A 26,363-nucleotide genomic window follows, 5' to 3' on the forward strand; every position below is an offset into this window, starting at 1 on the left:
TAATGCTACAATAGACCATGACTACTATTGGAGGCCTTTTCTGTAATATGAGACAAACTGAGAGACATTACATGTAGGTGAAACCCAAGGAGAAGACGCTGGGGCAGTTTTAAAATTAAAGCATGTCTAGACATTGCATTTCTTAGGTTTGAACTGAGGTCTAAAAAGGAACAGTGCAGATATGAATGTTCTACCCACATGCTGAAGACCACAAACAGGTCAAAAGAAAAGAGATAAAGAAAGTGAGTATGGACACATCAGATGATCATAAAGTTGCTGTGACTGTGGCATGTGAAAATTACTGGAGGTAGAGTACTTACAACTGCCAGATGCTGGACTTCTTCTTCTCAGCAAGAGCAGGATTTTCTCTTGAAGCTCTGTGGAGGAACAACATACTCAACCATAGCAAGAAAGATGTGTGCAAATAATTTGCTTCTAGAAAGACGGAAAGCCTTCTGCTTGGAGCCCCAGAGCAATGGGATGGCCTAGTTAGCCGATTAATCTAACATCTACATCAGAGGAGAGCCTTGGCAGACCACAAAAGGGAGCACCATTCGGAGAACAAAGGCACAGTTAATGTCTGTGAATAATCAGAAACTTAAACTTGTTGAAACAGAATGCAAATGTTTTACTGAAATTTTAAAAACTGCATCACTAATGCTGTCCCTCAGCCTCTTCCAATGGCCTCTCATTTGATGTGTTTCATAGAATCTACTACTTTCCAAAAAGGAAACTATGAAACTATGCTGTTTATTTGTACTATTTACGGTCAGCTATCTGATAAGATTGTAGTATGGTCTGGTGAGGTTAGCCCGCTCACTTTACTGGCTTCCTCACAACACACATCAGTGCCTTACCTGGCCAGCTGCCGTTAGTGCCGTTAGTGTTTTTGCCACTGCATTTCTCCTCAAAAGGCTGTTGCTAGTGAGCTAGGTGTATGTACAGATGCATGTTCAGATATAACAAGTCAAGACTTTTATGTAACAGTTATGGGGGGTTGGAATGGGCCTGTATTCCAGCTTTGTTTGGCTTCTGTGGATTTTTGGAAGAGAAGATAACAGTGTATGAGGTTCACTGTACGTTACTTTCATTTACTGAACTCCACCATCATTCCAGAGAACACAGCTCCAGAGAGTCCTATTCTGTTCAGCTCTTCTCTACAGGGACTAGACAAGCTGTGTGTATGTGTTTGCACATCTGTATTAGCAATGGATACAACTTAAAGTAACAAAAAAGTCATTCATTACAAAGCGGTGTCCTCACATATTTGGAAATGTAGTGTAAGTGCCTATAAATGTAATGAATCAGGAATGATGAAGGACACTTTATTATGCTACTGCTACTTATTCATTCATTTATGCTGTTACACTCCTCTTATATTGTGATCATGTTGCTGCTACTTTTTTTTAACCTTTTTTACTTTCCCCCCTGTTCCTTTTTTTTGTCTACCTTTTTTATATTCTATTATTTTATCCATTCAATTATTGCGCTTTGGGTGTAACCGGGACCTTGAGATCACAATTTTGTTCCACCCCATGTACCACATGTGATGCGAATGACAATAAAGTCTCCTTATCCTTTATCCTTATCCCTTACCGGATCATCTCTGTCCACCGGACTGCCTCCTGCAGCTCCATCAGTCTCTCTTTATACTGGTTCCTCTCCATCAGCACACGGGCCATCTCCACCCGCGTAAAACGTCTTCTCTGAGCCGTGGGCACATCACTCTGCCAAAGAATAACATAAGCCATCATAAGGTTTGGGTGTCAATAGAACATTTTAAATGAATATTCACCAACATAGGAAATTACGGAGCTGTTCCAAAGACGCTTCTGTTCTTTTGTCCGACTTGTTGGTTGATTTATTGACAGAATGTTGAAAATTGAAAAATTAGGACCATGTTGTTCGGATGCCGAATGTTCCCTCAGGCGAGGGACAACCTTTCAGAAATTAAAGTGCACAGATTTCCAACACACAGCAAGGGGTTGCCTAACTTTTACTAGCAACAGATGGGGCAAACTTCACCTAATCTGAGGGTCACTAACATTTACTACTCCTTCTACTGATTCTCTCTACACTATAGACCTTTCCACTAACAAAGTAATTGTACGCATCCAAACTGCGAGATGGTTTTACTGCCTCTCTATTGTAAACACACTCAATTTCAACAAAGTGTGGTGGGAGGAAGGCCGAGTCGCTGTTTAGCTTGCCTTATAGTGCTGGGAGCCTGCAGTTTTTTTACGAAGGCACTCACAGCAGCTTTAGAAGCACGTCTCTCACCAGTATGAGAGAGAGCACCCTAGCCTCCTGGCCACAAAGCAAGAGCCATCACAGAGACTCAGGTTTACAGAAGTACTGTGCTGGGTGTGTCTGGTGCACTTTTGTGTAAACGAAACACACTTGAGTTGACTCGCGTCACTCTGTCATGTCTCTGGCATGTCACATCAGGCAAACGTTTTAAATAAGCAGAAAAAGAACTGCCTTCTTAAATTCCTTTTAAAGGATCTGATACAGATACCTGATCATTTATTAGTCGTTTCTTGCTTTATCGCTTTTGCTCTGCATTCGGGAGACTGAAATGGTCTATACGCACCAAAGACAAAAAAAACATTTGACTTGTCGCAAAGCCCCAAAATGAACATACATACATTAGTCCCACATACCTCATCTTCATCCTTGGTTTTCTGTTTGACCTCTTCCATTTCAACTCGAACTCTGTTGAACATAAAGAGCCAATGCTAGTCAGTCTGCAGATTAGCAGTGCATCAATATGAGTACAGTGCATACTGATATCCAATATTTGTATATTATTTAGTATATATTTTTCAAAAACACCTGGATTAATATTATGAAGAAATAAAACATGTATTTCTATAGGGGTGCAAACAGTAACCCAGAATTGCTCTTCCAAATAACAATAAGTCTAAAAATTATGAGTCTAATATATGAAACATTTGGCTATTCGTTGTTTTAAAGGAATTAGGATTTCAACACCAAAAGGCATCCCTAGCCCAGATTATATTAACTTGGTGAGATACTTTTTGACACAATATGTTATCTGATTTCTCTTTTACATTATCTAAAGATTTTGAGATGAAATGGACCAATAGAAATGCTCCAAAAGTACCTGACAAAATGAATAAAATCTTTAAAAGTTTTTTTTCATTATTCTGTAAAGTTGACATTTTTGAGATACAAGGTGTAAAAATGCCCTAAGGCGCCGATCTGAAGATCAATCAATTGTGTTTAATTTGGAGTGTTATAATTGAATGTAACGGATTACAATAATATTGAAGAATTTTCACCTAAATATATTTCTCTATTTTTTAGTATTTGTTTTTAAATGAGTGTACTGTTTTTATTCTCTACATTCCTCTGCAATAGTTCTTATAAATAGTGTAAATAGTATTGTGCATTAAATCCATTTTTAAATATAATTCTTAAATGTAATCAAAATAATCCAATTCAAACCCAGATGAAAATGAATAAAACTGAAATGTTGTGAAAGTGAACATTTCATGATGCAGCAAATCTTTTGTTTAACTGCTACAGAATCAAAGCATTTTGTTAGGTCAAAATGTACCACCCTACTAAGAGTCAGAGATTTTCAGATGATTTTTTATTATATGCTAATTATGTGAAAAAAAAGTGAGTCAAGTGAAATGATCATTTCACGCTCAAATCATTTTTACTGCATGAGTCATTCCTGCTGCCAGTGTCGGGAACACTAGGCATGCTCAAAGGCAGTGAGACATATCAAACACTTGAACAAAGACTCTGACTCTGAGAGAAAGAAGGTGACACGTACTTCTTGAGCTCCTCCTCCAGTTCCTTGTTCCTCTCCTCTAATTTGGCCTTGGTCTGCAGGACTGAATCCAGCTCCCCTTGAAGAACCTCCTTCTCAGAAGAGAGCTCATCCACGCGGACTATCAGGTCATTCTTCACTACGTTCAGCGCATTTCTATACACAATCACACAATCACACAAACATATGTCAGTCCTCACAAACATTGTCTCATTCAACTCATCTTTTCTGAGCAAAAGAGCACCATCTGCTTTGGAAATGTGCTTGTCTAAAAAGCGTGCCTACTTTGTCTCCAGCAGCTGTGTGTTTTCCAGAATAAGATTCTCCACTTCCCGGCCCATGCCTGCAGAGAACGAGAGCAACTACCAGTGAGAGACAAAATAAATAAACAAAAATAAATTGGTAAAAATCCCACAAAAATAACTGTACATGGCCAAAAATTAAACAGCCTTCAATCACTGCAGTAGAACATAGCCTTTGTGACTGATGTGATTACCAGCTGTCAAACGTCACATTCGACAGCTCAATTATACCACAGTTAGCTCCGACCTCGAGGTGTCATTGGCTGGGAGACCTTTTAAAGCCTTATTAAGGTGGTCTTGACATATCTTGAGATGGAAGTGGCTACTGATTTTACGCACTGCTGTCATCTCCAAAAAAGCTTCCTGTGACCACTAATAAAGTATTAGTGTGTGTGTGTGTGGGGGGGGGGGTGGGCAACACGCCCCCCTCCAACACGTGGCCAGTCAGCCACACCTCTTTTTTGAACTGCCACCGATGCAACGTCAACAGGCAACCAACGCGCCTGGAGGGAAGCGCTGCATCCCTGGCTCTGACGCATCAGCCAGTACCGCAATGGTGTGATGTGGGGATATAGCACCACCCACCCTAGAGAGGGCAAGGCTAATTGTGCTCTCTCGGGGGAACCAGCGATCCTCTGATCACAGTGACCACCCGGGTCCCCATGTATGCTAATGCTAACTAGTAGCTTCATAACACATGTAAGCTATAGACTACGCTATATAATGACTGCCAGAAGCATTGCAATCCTGAGGTTTGGCAAAAACGGCCCAAGGTATTCTGTGCCATTTCCTCCTCAAGTGTCTCAATATTTGAGAAAAAAACTATGGTTATTTTTATGGCTTGTTTTACAGAAGTTAAAAGGCACCAGTATCTTTAGTGACGGCGGTGCCTGCAGTCCGTAAAAATGACTGCCATGGCACATTCAGAACTAAAATTACTTAGATACTCTGCTAATAATTACATTACTCCCCATGTAAAATTAATACCATCCGAATAGGGCTCAACCCAAAGAAAAATGGCATCTCTTTTCTTTGTCTGAAGAGAATATCTGAAATAGTGCGTCAGCGAAAGATCACTAGTTTCTAAATTTTTATTCCAAAATACCCTTTTAAGGAGAAAAGAGGAGATCAACATTAACATTTACTTGTCTGGACAGAAATGACAGACTGCTGATAGATTTCTGAGATGTAGAAGAGTGCTTAACAAGAAAGTAGCATTTTACTTTCATGAATATTATTTGAGACCAATTTGGTGAGATCAGTCTACTTAAAAAGAGTTAATTCACCTGTTAGAGACTTTGAGTCTTTGATGAAAATGAGAAAACCCAAGTGTTGTTTTTCAGGAGCATGATTTTCAGACACAGGAGGGAATTGCTTAAATCTCACTCTAATTTCAAACACAAACTACAAACGACCAATTTCTGTGTTTAAAGCACCATGTTGTTGTTAAAGCATCATCACAAGAACAATGCGTTCAAGACGGACATTTTTCATTAAAGGAAATATCCCTCAGTATTGAAATGCAGCAGTGCTCAATTAATGTTACATATCCCAGCTACTTTCCTTCATGGACATAAGTATAACAATCAGAACTGTGGTATAATCGCAATACTACACTCAAAGTCCTGCTATATTGTTGATTTTGGCATAGAGCTGATCTTTGGCCATCTTTGACCGCAGCACACCTGTGCCAGTATCTTCCAGTACAGCACAACTTCTTGTGTGTTATTGAGTAAATAAACAGTGGTAACTCGCAATGTCTAAAAAATAAAATCAGCAACAGCTTCCTTGACGTCTGCAATCGATTTTTCAGCAGTTATTTCCATAGAAAGGTTTTTGTGTTGTCCTTGTGATAAAGGCTAGGTTTTTGATAGGCCTTTCCATGCTATTTTAACCATGATGGTGTTTTGTGTCAAATTTACCAGTTCAGCTTGTTGCTGGGACCGAAATGAGCCTTGATGAAGGTTAGCATAATGTCACTGTCATGAAAAAAAATTGTATTTGCATTTTTACTGCTTTTTCACTTCGTAAATCTGGTTAACCTTCATTTCGTGTTGAAATTTAACACAACAGAAATGCTCCAAAATGGCGAGGAATTAAATCACTTTTTTCCTTTAGGAGATACGAGTTTCTTGCGTGACAGCGACGGTATGTGTGTGACAAATTCGTCTTTAGAAATAACTGGGTTTCCTTCTAACATTGTCAGTTTATTATAGATTAACAGAAGTCACAATAGTCTGGCAATCTATTGGCTGGATTTTTGCCAAAACAGATACACCTATGGGATCTCGACACTGAGATTATCGACGAACCAATGTATCAGAGCACTACTGACCATTCACAGAGAGCAGTGTTAGCTTGTTTCTTTTTTAGGATGGAGCGATCCTTGCTTTTAGCAAAGACGGGGTACGACGTGTACAACAATACATTATTAAAAGTGATCACACACACACACACACACAAACACAAATATCTATGAAAGAAACAAAGCAAAAGGCACCAAACCAAATACTTGAGTGTAGGCACATGAGGAAGAGTGAGGCAGGCAGTCAGATGCAGATGGGATGGAATGTCTTACCAAGCAAACTCAGGTCTGAAAAAGCATGCAGTCCATGTTAGGCAGAGAGAACGAGAAGGATGAGGATAGTCTTTGAGTAAATGACACAGACAGGTCAACCAGGCTGTTTTTAAACACATCGAGAAAAGCAGTGGGCTTACCCCTCCGTTTGTGTACACTCTTAAAAATGAAGGTGCTTCGAAAGGTTTTTTGAGTGATGCTGTAGACAAACCACCTTTGGCTCCATGAGCGTAAACCTTTTAAACATCTTAAGAATCTTAACTTCATGTAAAAGTACCTTTCTCAATAGGTTCTTCCCTCCCGATTGCAAACATGGTTCTTTATGAAGCCAAAAGTGGTCTGAAGCAACTTTATTTTTAAAAGTGTAGCATAACTAATGCATTTAAAACACTACGTCAAACTAAATGAACTTCGTTTTCAGAACATAAGAAAAGAAGAAATTAATAAATGTATGGACGGAACCAGGAAGACAGATTAAGAGAGGAAACGACACATACAGACACACAGAAAAAGACAAAGAGACAGACAAACAGAAGGAGAGACCGAAGGAAGGGAAGGATATATACACACCAGAATACTCCACTGGGATAAGGGACAAAAGCCAGAGAACAGGAGGACACAGCGTGGAGAGAGAGAGCATGGTTAGCTTTACAGGGCCTGACATACACCACAGAGACTGTCCCCATGCTGTCACAGGTGCAGTTAGGTCACAGAAACACAGGATAGCACTGGATACAAACCTGGCTTCGATAAAAACTATATGACAAATAAGCAACATTTCAATGGCTGTCAATACCTAGAGAATAGGCTACTAATGTGTAATGCTCACAATCAACAGTGTGCCAGAACATCAACATTACAGTTTTCTCCCTCAAATCAAAATAATCCAATGAGTCTAGAAGTTCTTGGTGTCAAAACGTTGCTTCGTTGGTTTTGCACTGGAGCCACGAGACTCATGAAGCTAACAAGTAATAGACGCTTAAAGGCTGTCCATTTGGAGGGGCTCAAGTCATAATTTGCATTTACAGTAGTGGTGTAAAAGTACATTACACTCCAAACTGCAAAACACACCAATTCTTGTAGAATGCTGCTTTGAGCTTCAGCCATTGTTGATGATCATTTGTTCATGCCTAGTGTGTTGGGTCTTTCAAATCCCTTTAAAAAGCCCATAAACCATTCTGTGTGGCTATGAGGGCCTTCTGTCTTACACCATGTCCTAACAGAAAACGCCATTATGATTAAAGAGGCTGTCTACGGATAAGGAATAGATATGAGGTGCACACAACAGAGCTGTGCCACCCTTTCTCTAGCTTGGAATATGGATATTAAAGGTGCTCTAGAATGGAAAACTGTATTTACCTTGGCATGGTTTAATAATGAAAGGATGGACGTGACATACCATGAACCTCAAACACTGTTGTCTCTTCATTAAAAAGCAAATTGGGCCACTTCAGGAGAATATGCATGTGAGCTTACTAAAGCTTACTTTAGGCAACCGGAGAGAGCGCTGCTCTGAGAACAGCTGCTGCATGTATCTGCGCTTAGCTTACCAGGGGGGGAAGCACTGCTTGTAAAAGGGTTGCTAAATGCTAACTCCAGCCGACCAGGAGGAGCGCCACTCGGAGAAGGGCCCCTGCAGACACCTGAGCTAGGCTAGAAGCTATCCTCTGTTAAGTGGGGGAAGAACCGCTCATAAAAGCCTTGCACGGTTGCGGTGCTTATCCGTGCAAGGCTAAAAGCTGACCCTAGCCAGGTGATGAACGCACCACACCAGAGAAGCACCACCCTGGGTATCTGTGCTACCCCAAACGCATCAAAGAGGACATGGAGCGAAAGCAACATATTCCCGTAAATAATTACAATGTTGTTACAGCGCTAAAAACTATGCTCTGCAATGCTAGGTTATGCTTATGAGAGTATTCCCGGTAATGTAAAACCAGCCAATTAATGCAGAGCTTGTTAAATTATTCACAAACACAAAGGTAAAACACATTTTATTGTGGGCCAGGGTTGAAGATAAACTAATAAAACTGCATCTCTTTTTTATCCCACACAAAGTCTATGCTATTTATCTTGCTATTTATACTCAGAAAAATTAATTAAAATATTCAATAAATGCATTCTGTAGCACCTTTAAAAACTGCTAGTGTGTTGGACGTTTCAGGTACTAATAGCAAAATTTTGTCTGCTGTAAGCTTTCTAGTACAAATGCTGGTGCCAGGTTTATTCTTTGATTTGGCGCAGACTTGAAAGTACGGACATCTTGAAGACTTTGCAGTGCAATGCAATACTACACTTCCTTGCAATTAGAATATGATTAAAGAAACAGAATGGCTCCAACAACCCAAATATTTCATTAATCAATATTTTTTATAAATATTTGTCCCATGAAGACACAAAACAAACTGTTGACAATGAATAGACAATCCTTTTTGTTTAAAGCAATTGTTTTTTCTTTTCAGAAAATAAATCCTACCCAGTAGATCAGCTCCTTCATCCACATCTCCAATGAGACCAGTGCCTGCAGAGGATAACTCCTCAAACAGAGAGTCTGTGTTCCGGTTAAACGCCTTGTTCTCGATGCCTTTATTTGGTGTACTGGAACACATTAGAAGAGGGAATGATAAACTCTGGATTCGTATACGTCCACAATTTTAAAATACCAAATCATGTACAATAGAAGTTCCCATTCCGACTTTATTACACTAACTTTTTACTATTAACTATTTTACATATTTTATTAGATTATTTAAGGTAGCCACACTGCCATTGTTTTGATAGTTTTACATGCTATTGCCATTTTCCCAGCTACAAGAGCATCCAGGGATACTGAGATGCTTTTCCAAATAGGCTTAAAATGATTTCCCATATACTGAGCATTCGGCTGCATTTAAAGCAGCATTATGTAGCATTTATACCTTAAAATAGCAGCTTCAAAATTATATTGCTGCTCCATGTAATGTCTCCCTCTGCTGGCCTCAGTGGGGAGCTCATAATCACCTCTTTTTGGAGTGCTCTTCGTGGAGTCACTGTGATGCTATCTATGCTTGACGTGCTTGGGTGGCTTGTTCTGCTACTTGGATTATGGATTTGCCTGTGATATACCTGCCTACATGTTTTCTGACCTCTGCCTGTCCTAATGATGAGTTTTGCCTTAGCTTAAAGTCCCTCTGTACATGCAGCCTGCCTCAAACAGTGTGTTACCCTCCACTGGCCTGTAACAGGGAGAGTAGTGTTGTTGCTGCTCCTATACACAGATGTTCATGTAATCAGTGCATCACGCTTCTTTTACATTCAGTAACAATTCTGTATCTCTCAGCTTGTAAAATGCATGTGAAAAGCACTTCCTTAAGTGGTGGCTCAAAGCACAAAGTCCACTTCCCGACTGTAAGGGAAGCCCAGGCGCAAGAAATGCACATTCTAGCATAATGCTGCTAATTTAAATATATTCAGATTATTATGTCTGCAGTTTGATTTCATTTTATTTCGACATAAGAATTTAAGGCACCTGGACCCTCTGTAGCCGCTGAGTTCCAGATGGAGCTCCGGGGTAGAATCAATAATAGCTTGTACGTCAGACTTCTCTTCATTCTCCGCTAAACCTGCTCAAGAAAGATTGGACACATCATACAGCCATTAGAACACAGCTCGAACATCCCTGAATGTTAAAGACCTTTTCTGCTGCTATTAGCAGTAACACACCACTTGCAGCTGATAACATGATAACATGATAACAGTTCAGTTGGTCTGATCTCTTGTAAAGTACTGGCAGATCAATAAGTACATTGTCACTGTCATGTAAAAACCTTGTATCTTCGAAACTGAAACAAGGCACAAAGCAAAAATATAATATATGAAGTTATTTTAGGGCGTTTTTTATTGATCCATTCAATTCTTACACAATAAATTGTTTCAAATTATGTCACAAAAAGTGAAAAAAGGCAAAAATAGAGATATATGGTTTTGCATGACAGCAACAGTATTTGGCTTTGTTAAGTAGAGCAGAGTGCATTTCTACGGCATGTTGACTACTGTTTCTTTAATACTTGCTAATTAACTAATTGGGGTGTAAGAAAATATTGATATATCAAAGTATTACGATTTTATGTTTTGCAATACTGTATCGATTCTTAAAAACACATGATTAAATTAATAATAATAAATTAATTAATAGTTAACATGCAAAGATTTGTGGCAGACAGTGGTACATTAAGTGCTGTGCTTAAACCCTGACCACTAGATATCAGTCTAGTACTCTGTCCTCAGATCCCACTGTTCTGACTGCAGTTAACCTCTTTTTTAACTGGGATTTTATACATATGGCGGTGTGTTTTTATCCTATGACAAATTTTCTATTCGATTTTTTTTTATATCCCAATATAATGTTTTGCTTACAGTATCGCAATATGTTATCATAACCCCTGTAGCGTGATATGAGTGGTTTCGGCAGGTTTTTGCCAATACACAGGTCTATAACTAATACATTTAAATTATTCACAGCTGCGTCCCCTACGCATCATATAAAAACAGTGAGTTAATGGCTACCTGGAAAGAGGCTTAACGGTAGGAAACACCAGACTCTGGGTTGCAAGACGACGCAAGCCCCATTACGAATATGTAATCGGCTGTGAAACTATAAATATTTTAACTAGCTGCTGCTGAGACTCACCCACGGAGATGGTGCGCGTACCCGGTGCAGCCTGCACCTCAGTGCTCCTGCTGGAGCCGTCGCCATCCTCCCTGTGAGAGTCCAGAGCCAGGTCAGAGGCAGTGGTGGACATAGGCGTGATGGACCTGGAGCCCGAGAGCTCGTCCTGAAACAAGCAAGCATACACTCTTACCATGCAACTGAATCAGGATCTGAGGTCACGGCCAGACCTCAGGTGGAAACGTATCACTATGGAGTACCTCAGTTTGGCGCTGACTGACAAGCAACTCAAACTGAGGCTGAGTAACACAGAACACCAGACGAACTTCAAGGACTGACGAAGCAAGCACACAGGACAGAACTCTCTAGTTTCAGATTAGTAAAATGTCTAAATGGGGGGGAGGGGGGGTGGGTATGGAAGCACAAATATTTCATTTGATCATCTAAAATGTGAAATCCTACTGCAGATATGTAGCATTAGCAAGTGAAGCTAAACAATGAAGTCAGTTTATAATTTAATCTAGAAGAGCCACACACAAAGGGAAACAACAGACACATACAACACACCATATTAACTGGGCTACAGCACAAAAGCTAACATTGACACGTAGGTAGACGTAGGAACGCGACAAATAATAAGACATCACACAGAAAGCTCACTGGGACACACCGCAAAAAATGATATCTAGGCAAGAGAAATCATCTTTAATCTAGCCAATACAAGCCAATTACCCAACCCACTTGTTAGTACTCTCCCCTATTACATGTAACGCTCCCAAAACTGGGAGGGATTGATGCATGCCTCCTCCGACACGTCCTCTGATGCAACGTGCATTTGGAGGAAAGCACCAGCTAACCAGCTCTGATGTATTGGCTAGCAGATCATTACTTTAGCATCACACTGAAGTGATGAGGGGCGATAGAGACCCACCCAGAGAGAGCTAGGCCAATTGTGCTCTCTCAGGCTCCGGCTGCTGATGGCTAGCAGCATGACCTGGGATTCAAAACAGCAATCCTAGTGGTCACAGTGGCAGTGCCATTTAGAGACCACTTGGAGCCCAAGCATTCTAATATTTCTAATTTTAGAATTGATGATTTTTAGACAGTTTCGACTTTTTTTCTGATTTGTTTCAAGCATTATTTCTTAAAATAAGGCAAAATATTCTGCTAAAAGAATAAGACACCCTGCTAAAGGGGGTAAAGGTTCTTTATGGAACCATAATAACTAAAAGCATGCCTAAAAGCAATATAAAAAAGTATTTGTCTAGTTTAATAATTCTTTAGATACAAGCAGCAAAACTTCTTCTAGATAGTTCTCTAAAAATCCATTAAAATGGTTATGTATAGCATCAAAACGTTTCACTATTGTAAAAATAACCTCTTAAGACTGTAGATAAAAGGACAAAAATGTCTTGAAATAACTCGAATACTCATATATAATAATTTAATAATTTTAATAATAACACTTTACTACAGGGCAGTGGTTATAAGGCTTCAGGACCCTACATAAACCTTTCATGACAACTAACAAAAATCTATCTGCCAATAAGCCTCAGTTGCTATGAATGTTGCTTTTCCCCACTTTTATGGTCATTTTACCCCAGAGTGTAAGGAACTAATAAGCGAGAGACATCTCCTTATATACATATAAATATTACACTATATACTATACACTATATACTATATACACTATATAAACAGATTGGGACACCTGTGCATTCATAGATTCTTCCAAAACCAAGGGTTTCCAAAAAGAGTTGATCCTGCTTTTGTTGGAATAACTGTCTCTACTATCTAGAGAAGGCTTTCTACTAGATTTTGGAGAATTGCTGTGAGGATTTGATTGTATTCAGCTACAAAAGCATAAGTGAGATCAGGATGTTGAATGATCACCACCCCACCTCATCAGCAACTCCCCAACACATCCCAAAAGTTTTGTATAAGGCACCATCATTCCATGATGAGGGGGCTGTACACGCCTCTAGCCCATGTTTAGTTCATGTTTATCTGCTCCAGGGAGTGCTACTGCATTGACAGTATTTTTTTACAGGGACTAGACAGTGAAACTCATTAGAAGGAGTGTCCACAAACTACTGAACATATAGTGTAGGTTTGTCTATGTATATGCATATGTATGTAAGTTGTAAGGTGCTGTGTAGCCTTAAAAATGCAGGCCTACAGTAAAGTGTTACCCAATATTCCTTTCAAATGTCTCACGATGAGAAATATTAGATGTAGAGATTAGATTGAAGATGTTTTCACTTGCCAGGACAATTTTCTTTTTGCAAAAAAAACACCAACAGCTGAAAGACATACGAACGAATACACACAACACAATTAACACAATTAAGCTAATTTCCCACATAAAACCAACCCACAGATGAAGCAAAGTAGCTACTATGCACAACTGCATATATTGAAAAACATAGGAAAACCTACAATTACAGCAACTGTGGCAATTAGCCTTGCAGCAAAAAGTGTCAATGACTACAGTATGACTACAGTAGAGCGGGATGGTTTTGATACTAGTCTACCAGAATGACAGAAAAGTTGAAATGAGGAATGAAGCAACTGTGCAACTGAAACGCCATGCAATGAAACCACTACGAACAAGCTGTATGGAACCACTTATTGATCTAAACACTAGCCCTGAGGAGGGCCGGCTGTCCGGCTCGTCCTTTGTTGTGATGATGCCCAATTCAACTGCTTTCAGAAACATCTACACCTACACATCACCTCAGTGGTTGCATTCAGCCTGCACTGCAGACGATGGGGGTATGGATGCTGCGGTACTGCGCGCAGCATCCGTGCACGGCGGTGAATTGGACTGCGCTCCCGGCCACCACACAGCCAACTACCTTGCAGTCGTCTGCCAGCGAATTCTCCCAAGCCTCCTGTGCGCTTTTACCCTCGCTTTTCTGCGGAGGGTCCTCTGCCTCCAACTGCTCAGGGAAGAGAATTCAAGTAAAGCAGGTGGAATTTGGTCCGCTCGCTCGTTTGCTGTTGGACGCTGGCGAGTTTGAGACCGGCCACGTCGTTTTATGAGGCCGCTCGACATGCATATGACAGCATTCTAAGCTCCGGCAGGCCTCCATATAGAAGTCGTCAGCTTGCGCTTTTATGCACGTGAATCGCTGAAATGTGCAGATACCCACAAGTACAGTACTGTGCAAAGGTTTTCTCCTTAAAAGCTTATTTTTATCAGGGAAGTAAGTGTTTATTTGCTTAGTAAAACACTAATATTAAAATGGTTTTACATCACTGTGTTGTTTAAAACATCTGCAAAGCTCTCGTCATGGGTGTCCAGTATTATTTACAGTTCTCATGCAACACCTGGTTTGGTAAATCAGTGCTTAATGACGTTAAATCAGGTGAGCTGATGATGAAATTGAATGAATCCAAGCTCTGGCTGGAGCCAAAAAATCTGGAACCCAATTTGAATCTTCCAGCTTGCACACAAGATATCAATCACTTCCTCCAAAATGAGAATTTCTTCTTCCTTTTAACTGTAATTAATTTCCGATTTTACTTCCTCACATAAAAAGAACATCAACGCATTTGTGTTTTACTTCCTGTAAGCAATGGTTTCTCATCAAAACTGTAAGAGCCAGGTGTACACAGGCTCTTATTGCCAAGAAAAATGGCTTTAAATAATGAGCTTTCCTATAACTTCTGCACAGTACTGTATATTTATATATATACATATCTTTGCTGGGGTCTTCTGTATGGAGGTGCAAATGGATATTTATTCAGGCATCAGTACAGCTCAAACACATATAAAAGCCAGTGAGAGTGAGTGTGCGCTATGAAGTTCGAAGTACATTCTGAAAAGTCCAAGCAACTAGTCTGTATGCATAATGCATTAAAGGCAGCAATGATACCCCTGTAGTAAATCTGCTAAACAGTGTTGTAAAAACTCTCATGCGGCTACTACACATGTCAATTAAGCAGCAGGAAGAGAAGCACAGATTTAGATTAAGGTCCACTTCCATTTTAAACCAGTACAGTCAACAACAACAGCAACAACTCTTTGGCTCAATAGTACAAGACCCCTGCTCTACAGACAGCTGATGCAACTGCTTTATCAGGAACAGTCAATGCAAGCTTGGTTTGGCTGCAGTTATATCAGTGTTTAAACCTCTCAATCTGTCTACATAAGTTTTACCTTATGTTGCCATGCTAGCCCACATTGAGAAAGCTACAGCAAAGCCAGCTTCCCCCTTCTCAGGCCTGTAGACATCATTCAGCAGCTTGTAATTCCATGTTCCAATGCATAAACAATGCCAAACACAGCCTTTTCCTTCTGAATGCTCTGCTAGAACAATCGAAAATGCCTAATTTGAGGACCACGCCTCTGACAAGTGCCCCACACACAAGTGTACAACCGAAGTCTGCAGTCCATCTGTTGTCATGCATCACCATCAGTGGTCAATTTCTCGTCCCTTTAGCTCCCTATAGAAATGCAACAAATATTTTTCCCACTGAGCTTCATTGAAAGTTACCAAGGTTTTTTTTCACCTCTTGTAAAGTTGTTATTTTGGATATACAAGCTTTTTACAGTGACAGCGCTGATATCAGAAACAATGCACTTCTAGTAGTATATTGAAAAGTATAATATGTATTGTACACACTGACCACTGTGTCCAAACCTAGGCATGGCAACAGACAGGCAACAGGCAACAGACTCCAGTCTCTAACCGTACACCAGCAAAGTGGCCTTTACAAAGAAGGGGGTTCTAATAAAGTGGCCAGTAAATGCACACACTAGGCGACTCCAGTAGCATAAAAAGCATCAAAGAAATCAATACTGCATCCCTGTTGCTTTATTGTGTACAAAGAGATGGTTTATCGAGTATGGTGGAACACATCTCTCTTTCTAGCAGACATTTGAAAGAGCACGAGGCCGAGGCAGCTCTAATAAGCATCCAGGTTTGTGGCAGATATGAGGAGGCGTTGGGAATCTAAAAACAGAGAGCGTGATGTTAATTCTGTCACTGGCTCTGCTAAAACATCAGAGAGCAGCTTCTCTCTTCCTATTCCCCTTCATCTTCAAAGCCAAGTCATTACAAATGCCAAGTGCACTGCTCTGGCACCCCAGGCCATCTGGCAGTTCATGAGTGCTAGTAGTGTATTCTCAAATTCACTCAAAATCTCCTCAAGCTTCTCCTCAAACAGTCTATCAACTTCACTAGCATTCAAAATCGAGCTCCTAGCTCCCTGATTTGAAGTCGGCTGGTTGAAGCTTTTCGTCAGATTGTGTTTCGGATCCTGTTGACTGTCCTAGTGTAGTCCATGTCGCTGGTGCATTTGGAACTTGGTGCAGATCGAGTTACCTTGAGGCTGGTGTTGGATCGCGGCTGGCTAAGGTCATTGAATCTCCATCCTTCTGTCCCTGGAGTCTCTGCCCGGCCCAGGATTTCTGGAGTCAGGGAGTTACTTCCACCCCCGCCGGACATGGGGAAGATGCCCAGAGAGAGGGGGCGCTCTTTCCTGAAACAGATGGATGGATGGATGGATAGATAGATAGACAGACAGATAAATACATCAGCAGCCGAACATGCAGGCAAGACCAGATCATGGATTCTTAGCTGTAATGATGTCTGAATGAGGTGCACCTGGCACTGCTAAGTGGAACTGCAGTTAACTTCAACACCAGTCCACAAAGAGGAAGAAACAAATTCCAAGAAGAAACTGGTGAATAAGAAGCCAACTTCAGCCTCAGGAGCTCAGCAGTGTTTGTTTACAGTCATTTGAAGGCAGAAAAGCTATACTGAGGTTATGCAGTGAGATGGTTAAGGTACCAGAAGCTCAGGGGTCAAAGCGCAACATTGAGGCCTTGTTCTTAGTGAGTGTACGTATTTTCAGCGTGAGCTAAAATGAGCAAGGCAGCCACATCCTGTTGTTTTGAGAGACAAATTTATATCAATTAACACAGTCCCTGTGTTTTGGCAGAGTTTTAAGGATACACTGTGTGTTGTGGGAAGATCAGTGGGAGGTTTTGATAAAGCAGTACAAGGTTCATTGTTCATAAGTTCATTGTTCACAGGTAGGACTGTACTAACCGAGATCTCTAATTCAAGTATCACAATTATATAACTTTGGTCAGTTTGTTTTCCTAAATGGAAATATATTTATTTAAAAGTACTAACCAAGGACCAGCCATGGCAAGTCTCACAGGTGGGGCTGTTAAGCGTATCAGTCTTTCATGACTTAAACGCATTAAACTGCTCTTTTTCCTTTATCCTTGCAAATGGGAACTTACAATCAACATGTGTTTGTAAGTCAAGGGGGAGAGATTACATTTTGATATTTATATATTTTTATTTGATGTAAAATAATTGGCATGTTATTAAATGCATTCACATGTTTTGTAATATAATACTTTCTGTTATTTTGCCCAATACAGAATGTTAATAAGAGTGCAATCACATAATTCATTATCTAATATCTAAAAAGTATCCCCTATTAACAATTTAAATGTTAAATGCCAACCTTTGGTAAGTTTATTGTTCTAAATGGAATTAAATTTAAAAAATGGAATTAAATTAAAAAAAGAAAAAATAAGTGTTAAGAAACTGTTATAGTTCTTTAATATAACAAACTTATATACTGACTTTTTATACTATTTAATATTTTAATATGGTCATTTCTGAGCACATTGTCTGTTTACTGGACATATACAATGTGCCATAACCTTTCTACCTGGCACATTTTCTGTTAGATATGTTATATTTAAATAATACTTAAAAAAAATGTAATGCTTTGAAAAATAACAATAACTCCAGAATAATACAAAACATTAGGTAGTAAATCATCACTATCACACAAAAATAGTTTTTTCACTCATTCATAAAATGCAAATCAGACAACTGTTCTTTACATTTTGTCACAATTTCACAATAAATGTGACCAATAGCAATGCTCCAAAACGTTACAAAAATTCCATTATAAGGTACCTAGTTTTGTAAAGTTTATGTTTTGGGGATTCAAGAATTTTGCCTCACAGCAAAAAAAATAATGCACTATTAGCAGTACATTGAGAAGTATAGTATGTATAGAATAATATAATGTCAGTTGAGACACTGAATTAATAGAATAGAATAGAAATTGCTTAAAGTCCAGCAGAACATTTCATATTGAAGCCTGATTTGTGTACAGGATTTGATGACACATTTTCAGATGGAAATTCTGACCACCGTATCCAAGCCTGTAAATGGAGTGTAACTGCATTATTTCAACATAATTATCTAATTCAATGTTCACTTATGAACAATTATATAATGTTAAATGCAAACTTTTTATACGTTTATTGTTTATTAACAGAATTAAATTAAATTAGATTAAGATTTTCTAATATAAGGGTTACAAAATTCTATTAAAATTCTATTTTCTATTTTTATTATGGCAGTTTTAGAGCACACATAAAATGTCATAACCTTTGTACATGACACATTTTTATTAAATATGTTAAACACATACTTTATGAAAACGGATACTACTATAATGAAAATGGAATGTGTTGCAAAATGACAATATTTCCAGAACTGTACGAGCTAACAAAAAACGGTCTGAAGCAGATATTCTTTAAACTTCTCACTATCAGAGAGTCCCTTATCAACACAGAGAATGAAGCTGAGCTCACCACTATTACCCCATCACACAATCACACACACACACACATACAATAAAGCTTCTCCAAACTAAGACACAACAGACAGGCAGTCTACTCAGAGCTATTCCAACTCTGTTCCTCTCTCTCTCTCTCTCTCTCTCTCTCTCACACACACACACTTGCAGCGTGTGCTCGTAATCTGCATATAATGGCGTGACATCACTGTGGCATCTGCCAGGACACTCTCTGTACTGATTCTTTGGTATTTGTCTCTTTTCATGTGTGTTCGAATGCAACAGTGTAAATGTGCTGACCAGCTTTAAACCAATTCTACATGGATTATGTCCACAAACACCAACTGTGGTCTGTCCTACCTGACTCGACCCAGCGTTCCAGAGTCTGAAGCCTCTCCTCCGGTTATCTGCTGAAGTTTAATGCGCTCTACGTGCTCCATGTAGTTATGAATCATCTGTAGGGAAGGGGAATAAATGAACACTCTTTATAGCCGGTAACAGACATTCTTAACTGGCACTGATGACTGTGTGTGTGTGTTTGAGTGACTAATTAGGGTACATATACACTGTGAACTGGATCTTTTTGTCCAGCAGGTGGTGCCAGTGAGTAACTTTAGCTCAAAGCCAATGACTCCATGGTGAAGGTGGCAGAGAATAAAATACTTTATTCAGTATTATAAATTGTTCTTTGATGTATAAACAGTAAGTATGTGACTCTGGTTATAGCCAAAGTGCTCAGATGTGGTTTTACAGCCCATTTACCACCCTGTCACTGTGCCTTAGAATGAAAAAAGCAGATCGTTTTATGCTTTTAAAGCTTTATTGGTGGGTTTTTAAATAATGTGCTATGTTCTGATTGGCTGGTTTACAGTGACATACTGCAATGGCTCACACAGATGCCACACAGCATAACACAGCATTACAAAGCTTTGCTGGACAGTGCTGATATATTGCTGTCATGGTGGTTGATGGTATAGAGATGATATAGCCGATTGGCAGGATTAGGGTTTTAGCATAGTGCTTTTGCATTACCCTTCTGATGTGTGGTTGGCATGTGTGGAGCAGACGATGGAGAGTTAAAAGCCCTCAGCTAACCTAGGTTTTAGCCTAGCATGGTAGCCGCTTGCTTCACCGCTTTAACTTTCTCGCTCGCTGAGTTTGAGACACCCTTCTGTTTAAACTGGCACAGGACAAGCTGCGATCACGCAGCAACCCCATTTTCTTTAACTATGAGAGTCAGACGAAGCTATGCATGCTTACCTTATCTAAAAGTATCCAAAAAAACAAAAACATATTCTCCTGAAGTGGTCGTTGCATTTTACCTCTTCACCAGCTTTGACTAGGGCTAGCAGGGCTTTTGCTAGTGGGCTGGGTTTATGTACATTTTGGGGGTGTAAATATAATGAGTCAAAACTGTTACATTGGCCCGTTTTACAGCTCTGTTTTGGTTATGTCCAATTTTCTTTTCAATAAAGAAACAACAGTGTTTGGGGTTCAGGTTATGTCAGTTCCATGTACCACACTCTCGCTAATACATTTCTTTTATTCCAGGGCACTTCATGAAGCGTCTGCCACTCACTCACTTCCTCCCTCATTCCTTCAGACCTGAAGTTTCTCCAGCAGGGGCAGAAACCACAACTTTCAGAGTAAGAGGTGGAACAGTGTATTGCCAAGGCCTTATAAAAAAGGCCTTTTTTATGTATCACACCTTAATGGACAGCCAGACGAACACCACTGTTAATGATAGTGTTACCTCTGTGTGTCGCTGATGGAGAGAGTTGTATTCTTTCTTGAGTTCTGCTTCCCGCTCCTCCAAGCGGCTTACTGAGAGAGAGAGAGAGAGAGAGAGAGAGAGAGAGAGAGAGAATGTTCAGAAATCTGCTCCACATGGCACCATGTGGAGAAGTGTCATACAAATACTGAAGCGCCAGAAACTCAGTCATTTGCAAACCATGTTACTATTCCAATATTTAGTGTGTAACAAACAAGGCGGAAAGCAGGCGGGTTTATAAAACGTTCCTTTACTGTTAAGGTGGTCCTAAAAGCACCCTGCTATATTTAGCCTCTGCGTGACCTCATAGCGCACACAGGATGTCAAATGAAAGCACAGATATGGAGTCTGGAACAAAACTGGGTCAGAATAATGAGGCTAATCATGCCGGTTCCCATCTCAAAGAGCAGGCCAAAATGGCCGAGGGGCCTCCATTCCAGCTTACGTAGTGCTACTATTTAGCCACTGGGTGTCCATATAGTCTGCCAGAAACAGGATTCTGTCAGGGCACAGCAGGTAGATGACCTTTTACACTGATCTGAGACATATTTTGCCCTTTTACAGTGAATGCAAAATGCACTGCTATATAATGATATTCAAAGCTGTGACTGTCTTTATGACATTACTGGCTAAAAGCAGCAAGATTGTGGATGAAATTGAATTTGCCATGATAATGCATTTATAGAAAGTTTACTCCCAGTCTGATGGATGCGGGTTTTGCCACAGGGTTTTGTAATGTGACATCTTTTCTGGGAATCTTTGATAAGCCACAGGTTGTATGTTACTGTTCAATTTAGCCTATTTGAATAATTTGATTACTTTTGTCCAGTTTTTTTCTTATGATCAGATCTCAATGCCAAGAATCTGCCTAAACCCATCCAGCAGTGGGGGTCCGGGCTACCGGGCTATCGGTAACAGGCTTGTGGGTTCGATTCCTGGGCTTGGCAAGCTGCCACTGTTGGGCCCTTGAGCAAGGCCCTTTACCCTCTCTGCTCCCCGGGCGCTGGAGTTGGCTGCCCACCGCTCTGGGTGTGTGTGTACTCACTGCCCCTAGTTCACTAGTGTGTGTGTGTGTGTTCACTACCACAGATGGGTTAAATGCGGAGGACACATTTCGCTGTACAGTGTGACAAATACATGCACCTTTACCAGCATGGACTCTAACTACTTGCTACTCTTATTATTAATACCACCATTAACCATCATCATTACTTTCATTAGTCTTTTCATCTTTACTATGATTTTATCAGCACGCCTTAGCAGAAGAACAGTCTTATGTGATGATACAGTGGCCTTCTATCAATAATTTATAAGTAGTTTCAGTCAGTGAAGGATGGGTCCCCACTTGTCACTGTCACCTTTGGCTTGCTCACTGGGTGGGTTTATGTTTTGTTGATCTCTTGTCCTATTACTGGATTCCTGTAAAGATGCTTTGTGACAACGGCAGTTGTAGAAAAGCACTATACACAAAATTTTGAATTGAACTCTTGTGTTTCTATAAATAATAAACATACTTTAACTCCTTTAACCCTGTACATGGGTCCACACTTCAGGTATTCACCCTACATTACCCTACATTACATATTACAATACATTACATATTTAAGATCATAAAAATAGAAAAGCTCTAAAATAGAATCATGTGGGGCTCCACTAAATATGCTAAATAGTTACCCAATACCTGATAGTAGTTTGCATTAGAATTATAAACAGAAAAATAAACCTTGGGTTAAGTATGTGTGCGTTTTTTTATGAGCATTTTTGTGTGTTTAATATCTTGTAAAACAGTCAGACTGACCCCCCTGACATTTTGGGTTTATGCTGCTATAAAATCACTGCTCACTTTGTCGACACTCTGATTTGGTTTTCCATAACGTATAATGCACATGTGTATACTATATCATTCAGTGCAGGTTTAAAGCAACACTACGTAGCATTTAACCTTAAAATAACAGCCTTAAAGTCATTGTGCTCTACTGACTTGTAATAGGGAGAATAGCGCCACTGTCGTTGCTAGTCCGGGCTCGGCACACTGCTAACTGTGGTATGTCAGAAGACATATGAAGAATAATGCTCACGAGCACAGTGTAATTCTACGCAACCCAAGTCATATTTGTGTAAAAGCCTTTAATATTACTCTACCGTGTCAGTCCACATGTGTCTTTCACTTTCAGTGATGGGTCTGTATCTCTCAGCTCTTCCATAAAAAAAATCCTTTAACTGCAGGGGGAGCCCAGGAGCAAGAAATGTCAATTTTCCATAGTGTTGCTTTAAATACTAAAAAGCTGTATAAGGTCTATCACAATAAATAAGTAAAAATGTGGTGGGCGTGATTTTTCCATATGGATGTAATGAAATAGGACAGAGCAAAAAATCTTTGTCACAAGACCAAGAAACTGGGACGGTGGCACAGACAAAAAAATGGCCTCCGATGCAAAATACGCCTGGATTGGCCCTGATTCACTGGATTGGATCGGGACATTCATCTCTAGATTCAATTATTATAATCAATATAGACAGCCCTAGTTCTACTACTGCTTTTGTATTATATAACCTAACATGAGCCAAACTGTTTTTTTTTTTTCAACCGTCACATTATATAACCTCCTCATGATGCCTGCACTATTGTAGCTTTAGCTCCACTAAACATCTGTGTCTTGGCTACATCAGTCCACAGCTTAGTGGCACTAAGGACAAATAGAACTCTGCAAAGAACGTCTCTGGCTAAAGCCAACAAGCAGAACCCAGACAACACACAGTGGGAATGAAATGGCGTCTCTTGTTTTTTGGGGGGTAGGGGGAGTTTAAGCAGGCTACAGGTTTACACAGCCTCTCTGACATGCAGCAGTCTGAACCGGAATCTGCATCTGCACTGTGTTTACACTGCTCCAGCTACAAACACACTAGTGAAGCGCCACTTCAGAAGCTGCAGGGCCACAATCACAGAAATCCCATCCATTCGAATGCAAAGAAGCCTGGACAGAGGCCACGTCCATATGAATGGTTTATTAGCACATTAATGCAGCCACGGCCGAATGGCACGCCCGAGTCCAGCATTTCAACCCAGAGGATTTCCCTTCAGAGGGCGATGTTAATTCCTTCCTAATGAGTTTCTCAGCGGATCATTTCAGGTAGCATCTCTTAGCATTTTCATGCCACAAAAAAAGAAAGATTAGGCAGGACTGAGCGCTAATCCAGCATTAGACTTCCCTTCTGTTCATAGTGACATAACACTTTGTACACTAAAAAGCCAAGATAAACCACTGAGCTTCTCATTTCAGATGCTATCTCAGATCCTGGCCTCTTTGTGGCATTAGGACCCCACCCTGCGGTTGTGGAATACAGATAGCAGGCAGACTTGACAACACACCTCAGAGTGATGTATGGAGCTGGACTCCAGAGGCCTGCATATGAATGGATGAATAAATCACGGCCCCCCCTGCCAGCTCCAGCCTTAAGGTGGAGCATCAAGCCAAGATCCTTTCTAAAACAGACTAGGGTTTGACTAGGGTTTAGCCAGCTTTCTAATGATGGATTACAATCTGAGGCTGCCATCGCCAGACCTCGGACATTCATTGGTCAAAGGTCAATGACATTTACTTTTATTTCTTTATTTAGTTAGTTATTAATAAAATAGTTTCATTCTGAATAAACTGTTTCTGATGTCACACAAAACAGCACATTTACATATACGCACCTATTCAGTCCATTCTCACTGAAGTTATAAGGAGGGTTTCAGCCACCCACTGTATATCAGAGTAGACAGTACATGCCCCATTCGCTCCCATTGTGATGTCTTGAAGCTAAAGATGGCCGAAAGAGGAAAACCGGAGCCAGAGCATGCGCAGTAGAGACGAGAAGCGAGGCTGTGCGACCGCAGAACAAGCCCTCCTCCTGCCCCTATATAGGGAGCGCTCACAGCGACTGAACTTGGCTTTCATTAGAAATTAGAAAACATGATGGCCGCACTCAATCCGGCTCAATCAACCGCACGCCAAGTTTGTACTTGAAATACCTGCGTGTTCATGATATCATACAGTCAGTATTAGCTGTCTATCAACTTGCCCACAGTTGCCAACACTGGCATATAAACACTCCTGTGTACTCCTGCAAGTGTAGCTTCCGTTTCTGAAGTCACACGCCATGAGTTTGCTAGTGGCTAAAGCACATCCACTCACGGATTGTGTCACAGGTAATTGCATTACTTGTGTTAACGGTTTCAGCTGTAAAAATGTAAAAATAAAATAAAAAAAAATCACAGATTTCCCCAGATTATCCATGACCCGGAATTTTGTACATTTATGATTGGCAAATTTGGCCGAAGGGCAACATCAGGAATACAATCGGGCAAAAACTCTTGTAGTGTGAGCCAGGCATATCTCATATGAGCTCATGACAAATAAATATCAAAAAGTGGATACACTAGACTATTCTCACAGCTACAGCTGCAAATTGTTACGACACAAACTCAAAGTGTTTATAGATTTAGAATTTCACAATCAAGACACAAAGTTTCTTAGTGTAACACCACCCATCAGGGTACAATGCTAACACCAGCCATGCCTCCCAGGCACGGGAGTTTGATGCCCACTCTGGCCAAACTCCACTGCGATAGCTAGAAGAATTTGTAGATTACTTGCCTAGCATGATTAGGCATCTCTAAAAAAGATGTTAAAATAGCTTCTGTGTTGTTGTCTTCACTTACTAAACCACTAAAGTGGTGTTTCTTGATACAGCCTGACAGCCTGACTTATCGGTTAATCTGTTGTGTGTAGGGAGCCATGAGGACTGTCAAATGTTGGCCTAGGGGACTATCTTATTTCAATTTTGGAGGAGGAGTCTATATATAAATAAATATATATATATATATATATATATATATATATATATATATATATATATATATATACATATATAAATATGATCATATCAGCTATTAGAACAACTATGCTGTTTTCAATAACAGACAAGCTAATATTCTTGATTCCCAGCCCTAACCCTCTACCTCTTTCCAAGAATGATGTAACAAGAAGTCCTGGTGTGCTCTAAGTAAAACTGGACTATGACCACAGTGGGGAACATTTGTGCTCATCCTGTAGCTCTTGTGAATCATTCACCATTTACCAGGGTTTAAAGCACCTGACTGCTTTATTTTGAACCACAATTTCCATATGAGATCGGCATGGAGAGTATCTGTGGGTGTAGGCTTTGCCAGGTTTCATTCCGTGTAGAGAGCTTGTTGATTCATGTCCCAAATGCACCACTATACAACCAAACGTGCTTCTCATGGCTTAATCCATGTTAAGATGGTGCAGTCGGGAGAGGGTGGGTATAACATTAATCCAGTAATCCAATTAAAATCAGCCTAAGCCCTTAAATCACACGGCAAACCAGCATACATCACACACAACCAAAAATCTGGGTATATAAATATTTATAAGCTAGGAAGATGGGAAATGGAAGAGCTGCTTCCTTCAAGAACCTTTTTAATAGAATATTTTAACATACGACCTACAACTATGTTACAACTAAGACATTTGGAAATACGGATATGCAGTGACTAGTTAGTGTTCATAACGCAAATGTTAAAAGTTATAAAAAAAAAATTAAAAGTTTCAAAAAGTCACTAAATA

At 40.1% G+C, this 26,363-nt stretch overlaps 2 protein-coding genes across 10 annotated transcripts in view; one reads left to right on the plus strand and one right to left on the minus strand.

The window, feature by feature from the left end:
* rps2 (ribosomal protein S2) overlaps positions 1 to 26,363 on the plus strand; it is a 267,844-nt gene that overhangs the window by 190,537 nt on the left and 50,944 nt on the right. The gene's annotated exons all lie outside the window — the stretch shown is intronic.
* spag9a (sperm associated antigen 9a) overlaps positions 1 to 26,363 on the minus strand; it is a 55,122-nt gene that overhangs the window by 15,862 nt on the left and 12,897 nt on the right. For 4 of the 9 annotated variants that reach the window (XM_072693677.1, XM_072693671.1, XM_072693679.1 and 1 more), the window contains exons 3-15: positions 20,713 to 20,783; positions 19,320 to 19,414; positions 16,667 to 16,823; positions 14,192 to 14,275; positions 11,355 to 11,499; positions 10,194 to 10,287; positions 9,162 to 9,283; positions 6,686 to 6,700; positions 4,091 to 4,148; positions 3,809 to 3,961; positions 2,664 to 2,715; positions 1,597 to 1,727; positions 321 to 377 (exon numbers count right to left, since the gene is read on the minus strand). In XM_072693677.1, coding sequence (XP_072549778.1) covers positions 321 to 377; positions 1,597 to 1,727; positions 2,664 to 2,715; positions 3,809 to 3,961; positions 4,091 to 4,148; positions 6,686 to 6,700; positions 9,162 to 9,283; positions 10,194 to 10,287; positions 11,355 to 11,499; positions 14,192 to 14,275; positions 16,667 to 16,823; positions 19,320 to 19,414; positions 20,713 to 20,783 — 1,234 coding nt within the window. Of the gene's footprint in view, positions 1 to 320; positions 378 to 1,596; positions 1,728 to 2,663; positions 2,716 to 3,808; positions 3,962 to 4,090; positions 4,149 to 6,685; positions 6,701 to 7,255; positions 7,268 to 9,161; positions 9,284 to 10,193; positions 10,288 to 11,354; positions 11,500 to 14,191; positions 14,276 to 16,666; positions 16,824 to 19,319; positions 19,415 to 20,712; positions 20,784 to 26,363 lie in introns of all 9 variants that reach the window. The other 5 variants (XM_072693673.1, XM_072693676.1, XM_072693674.1 and 2 more) reach the window with 3 other exon arrangements.

Source organism: Salminus brasiliensis, chromosome 12, assembly GCF_030463535.1.
Source record: "Salminus brasiliensis chromosome 12, fSalBra1.hap2, whole genome shotgun sequence".
Taxonomy (NCBI): domain Eukaryota; kingdom Metazoa; phylum Chordata; class Actinopteri; order Characiformes; family Bryconidae; genus Salminus; species Salminus brasiliensis.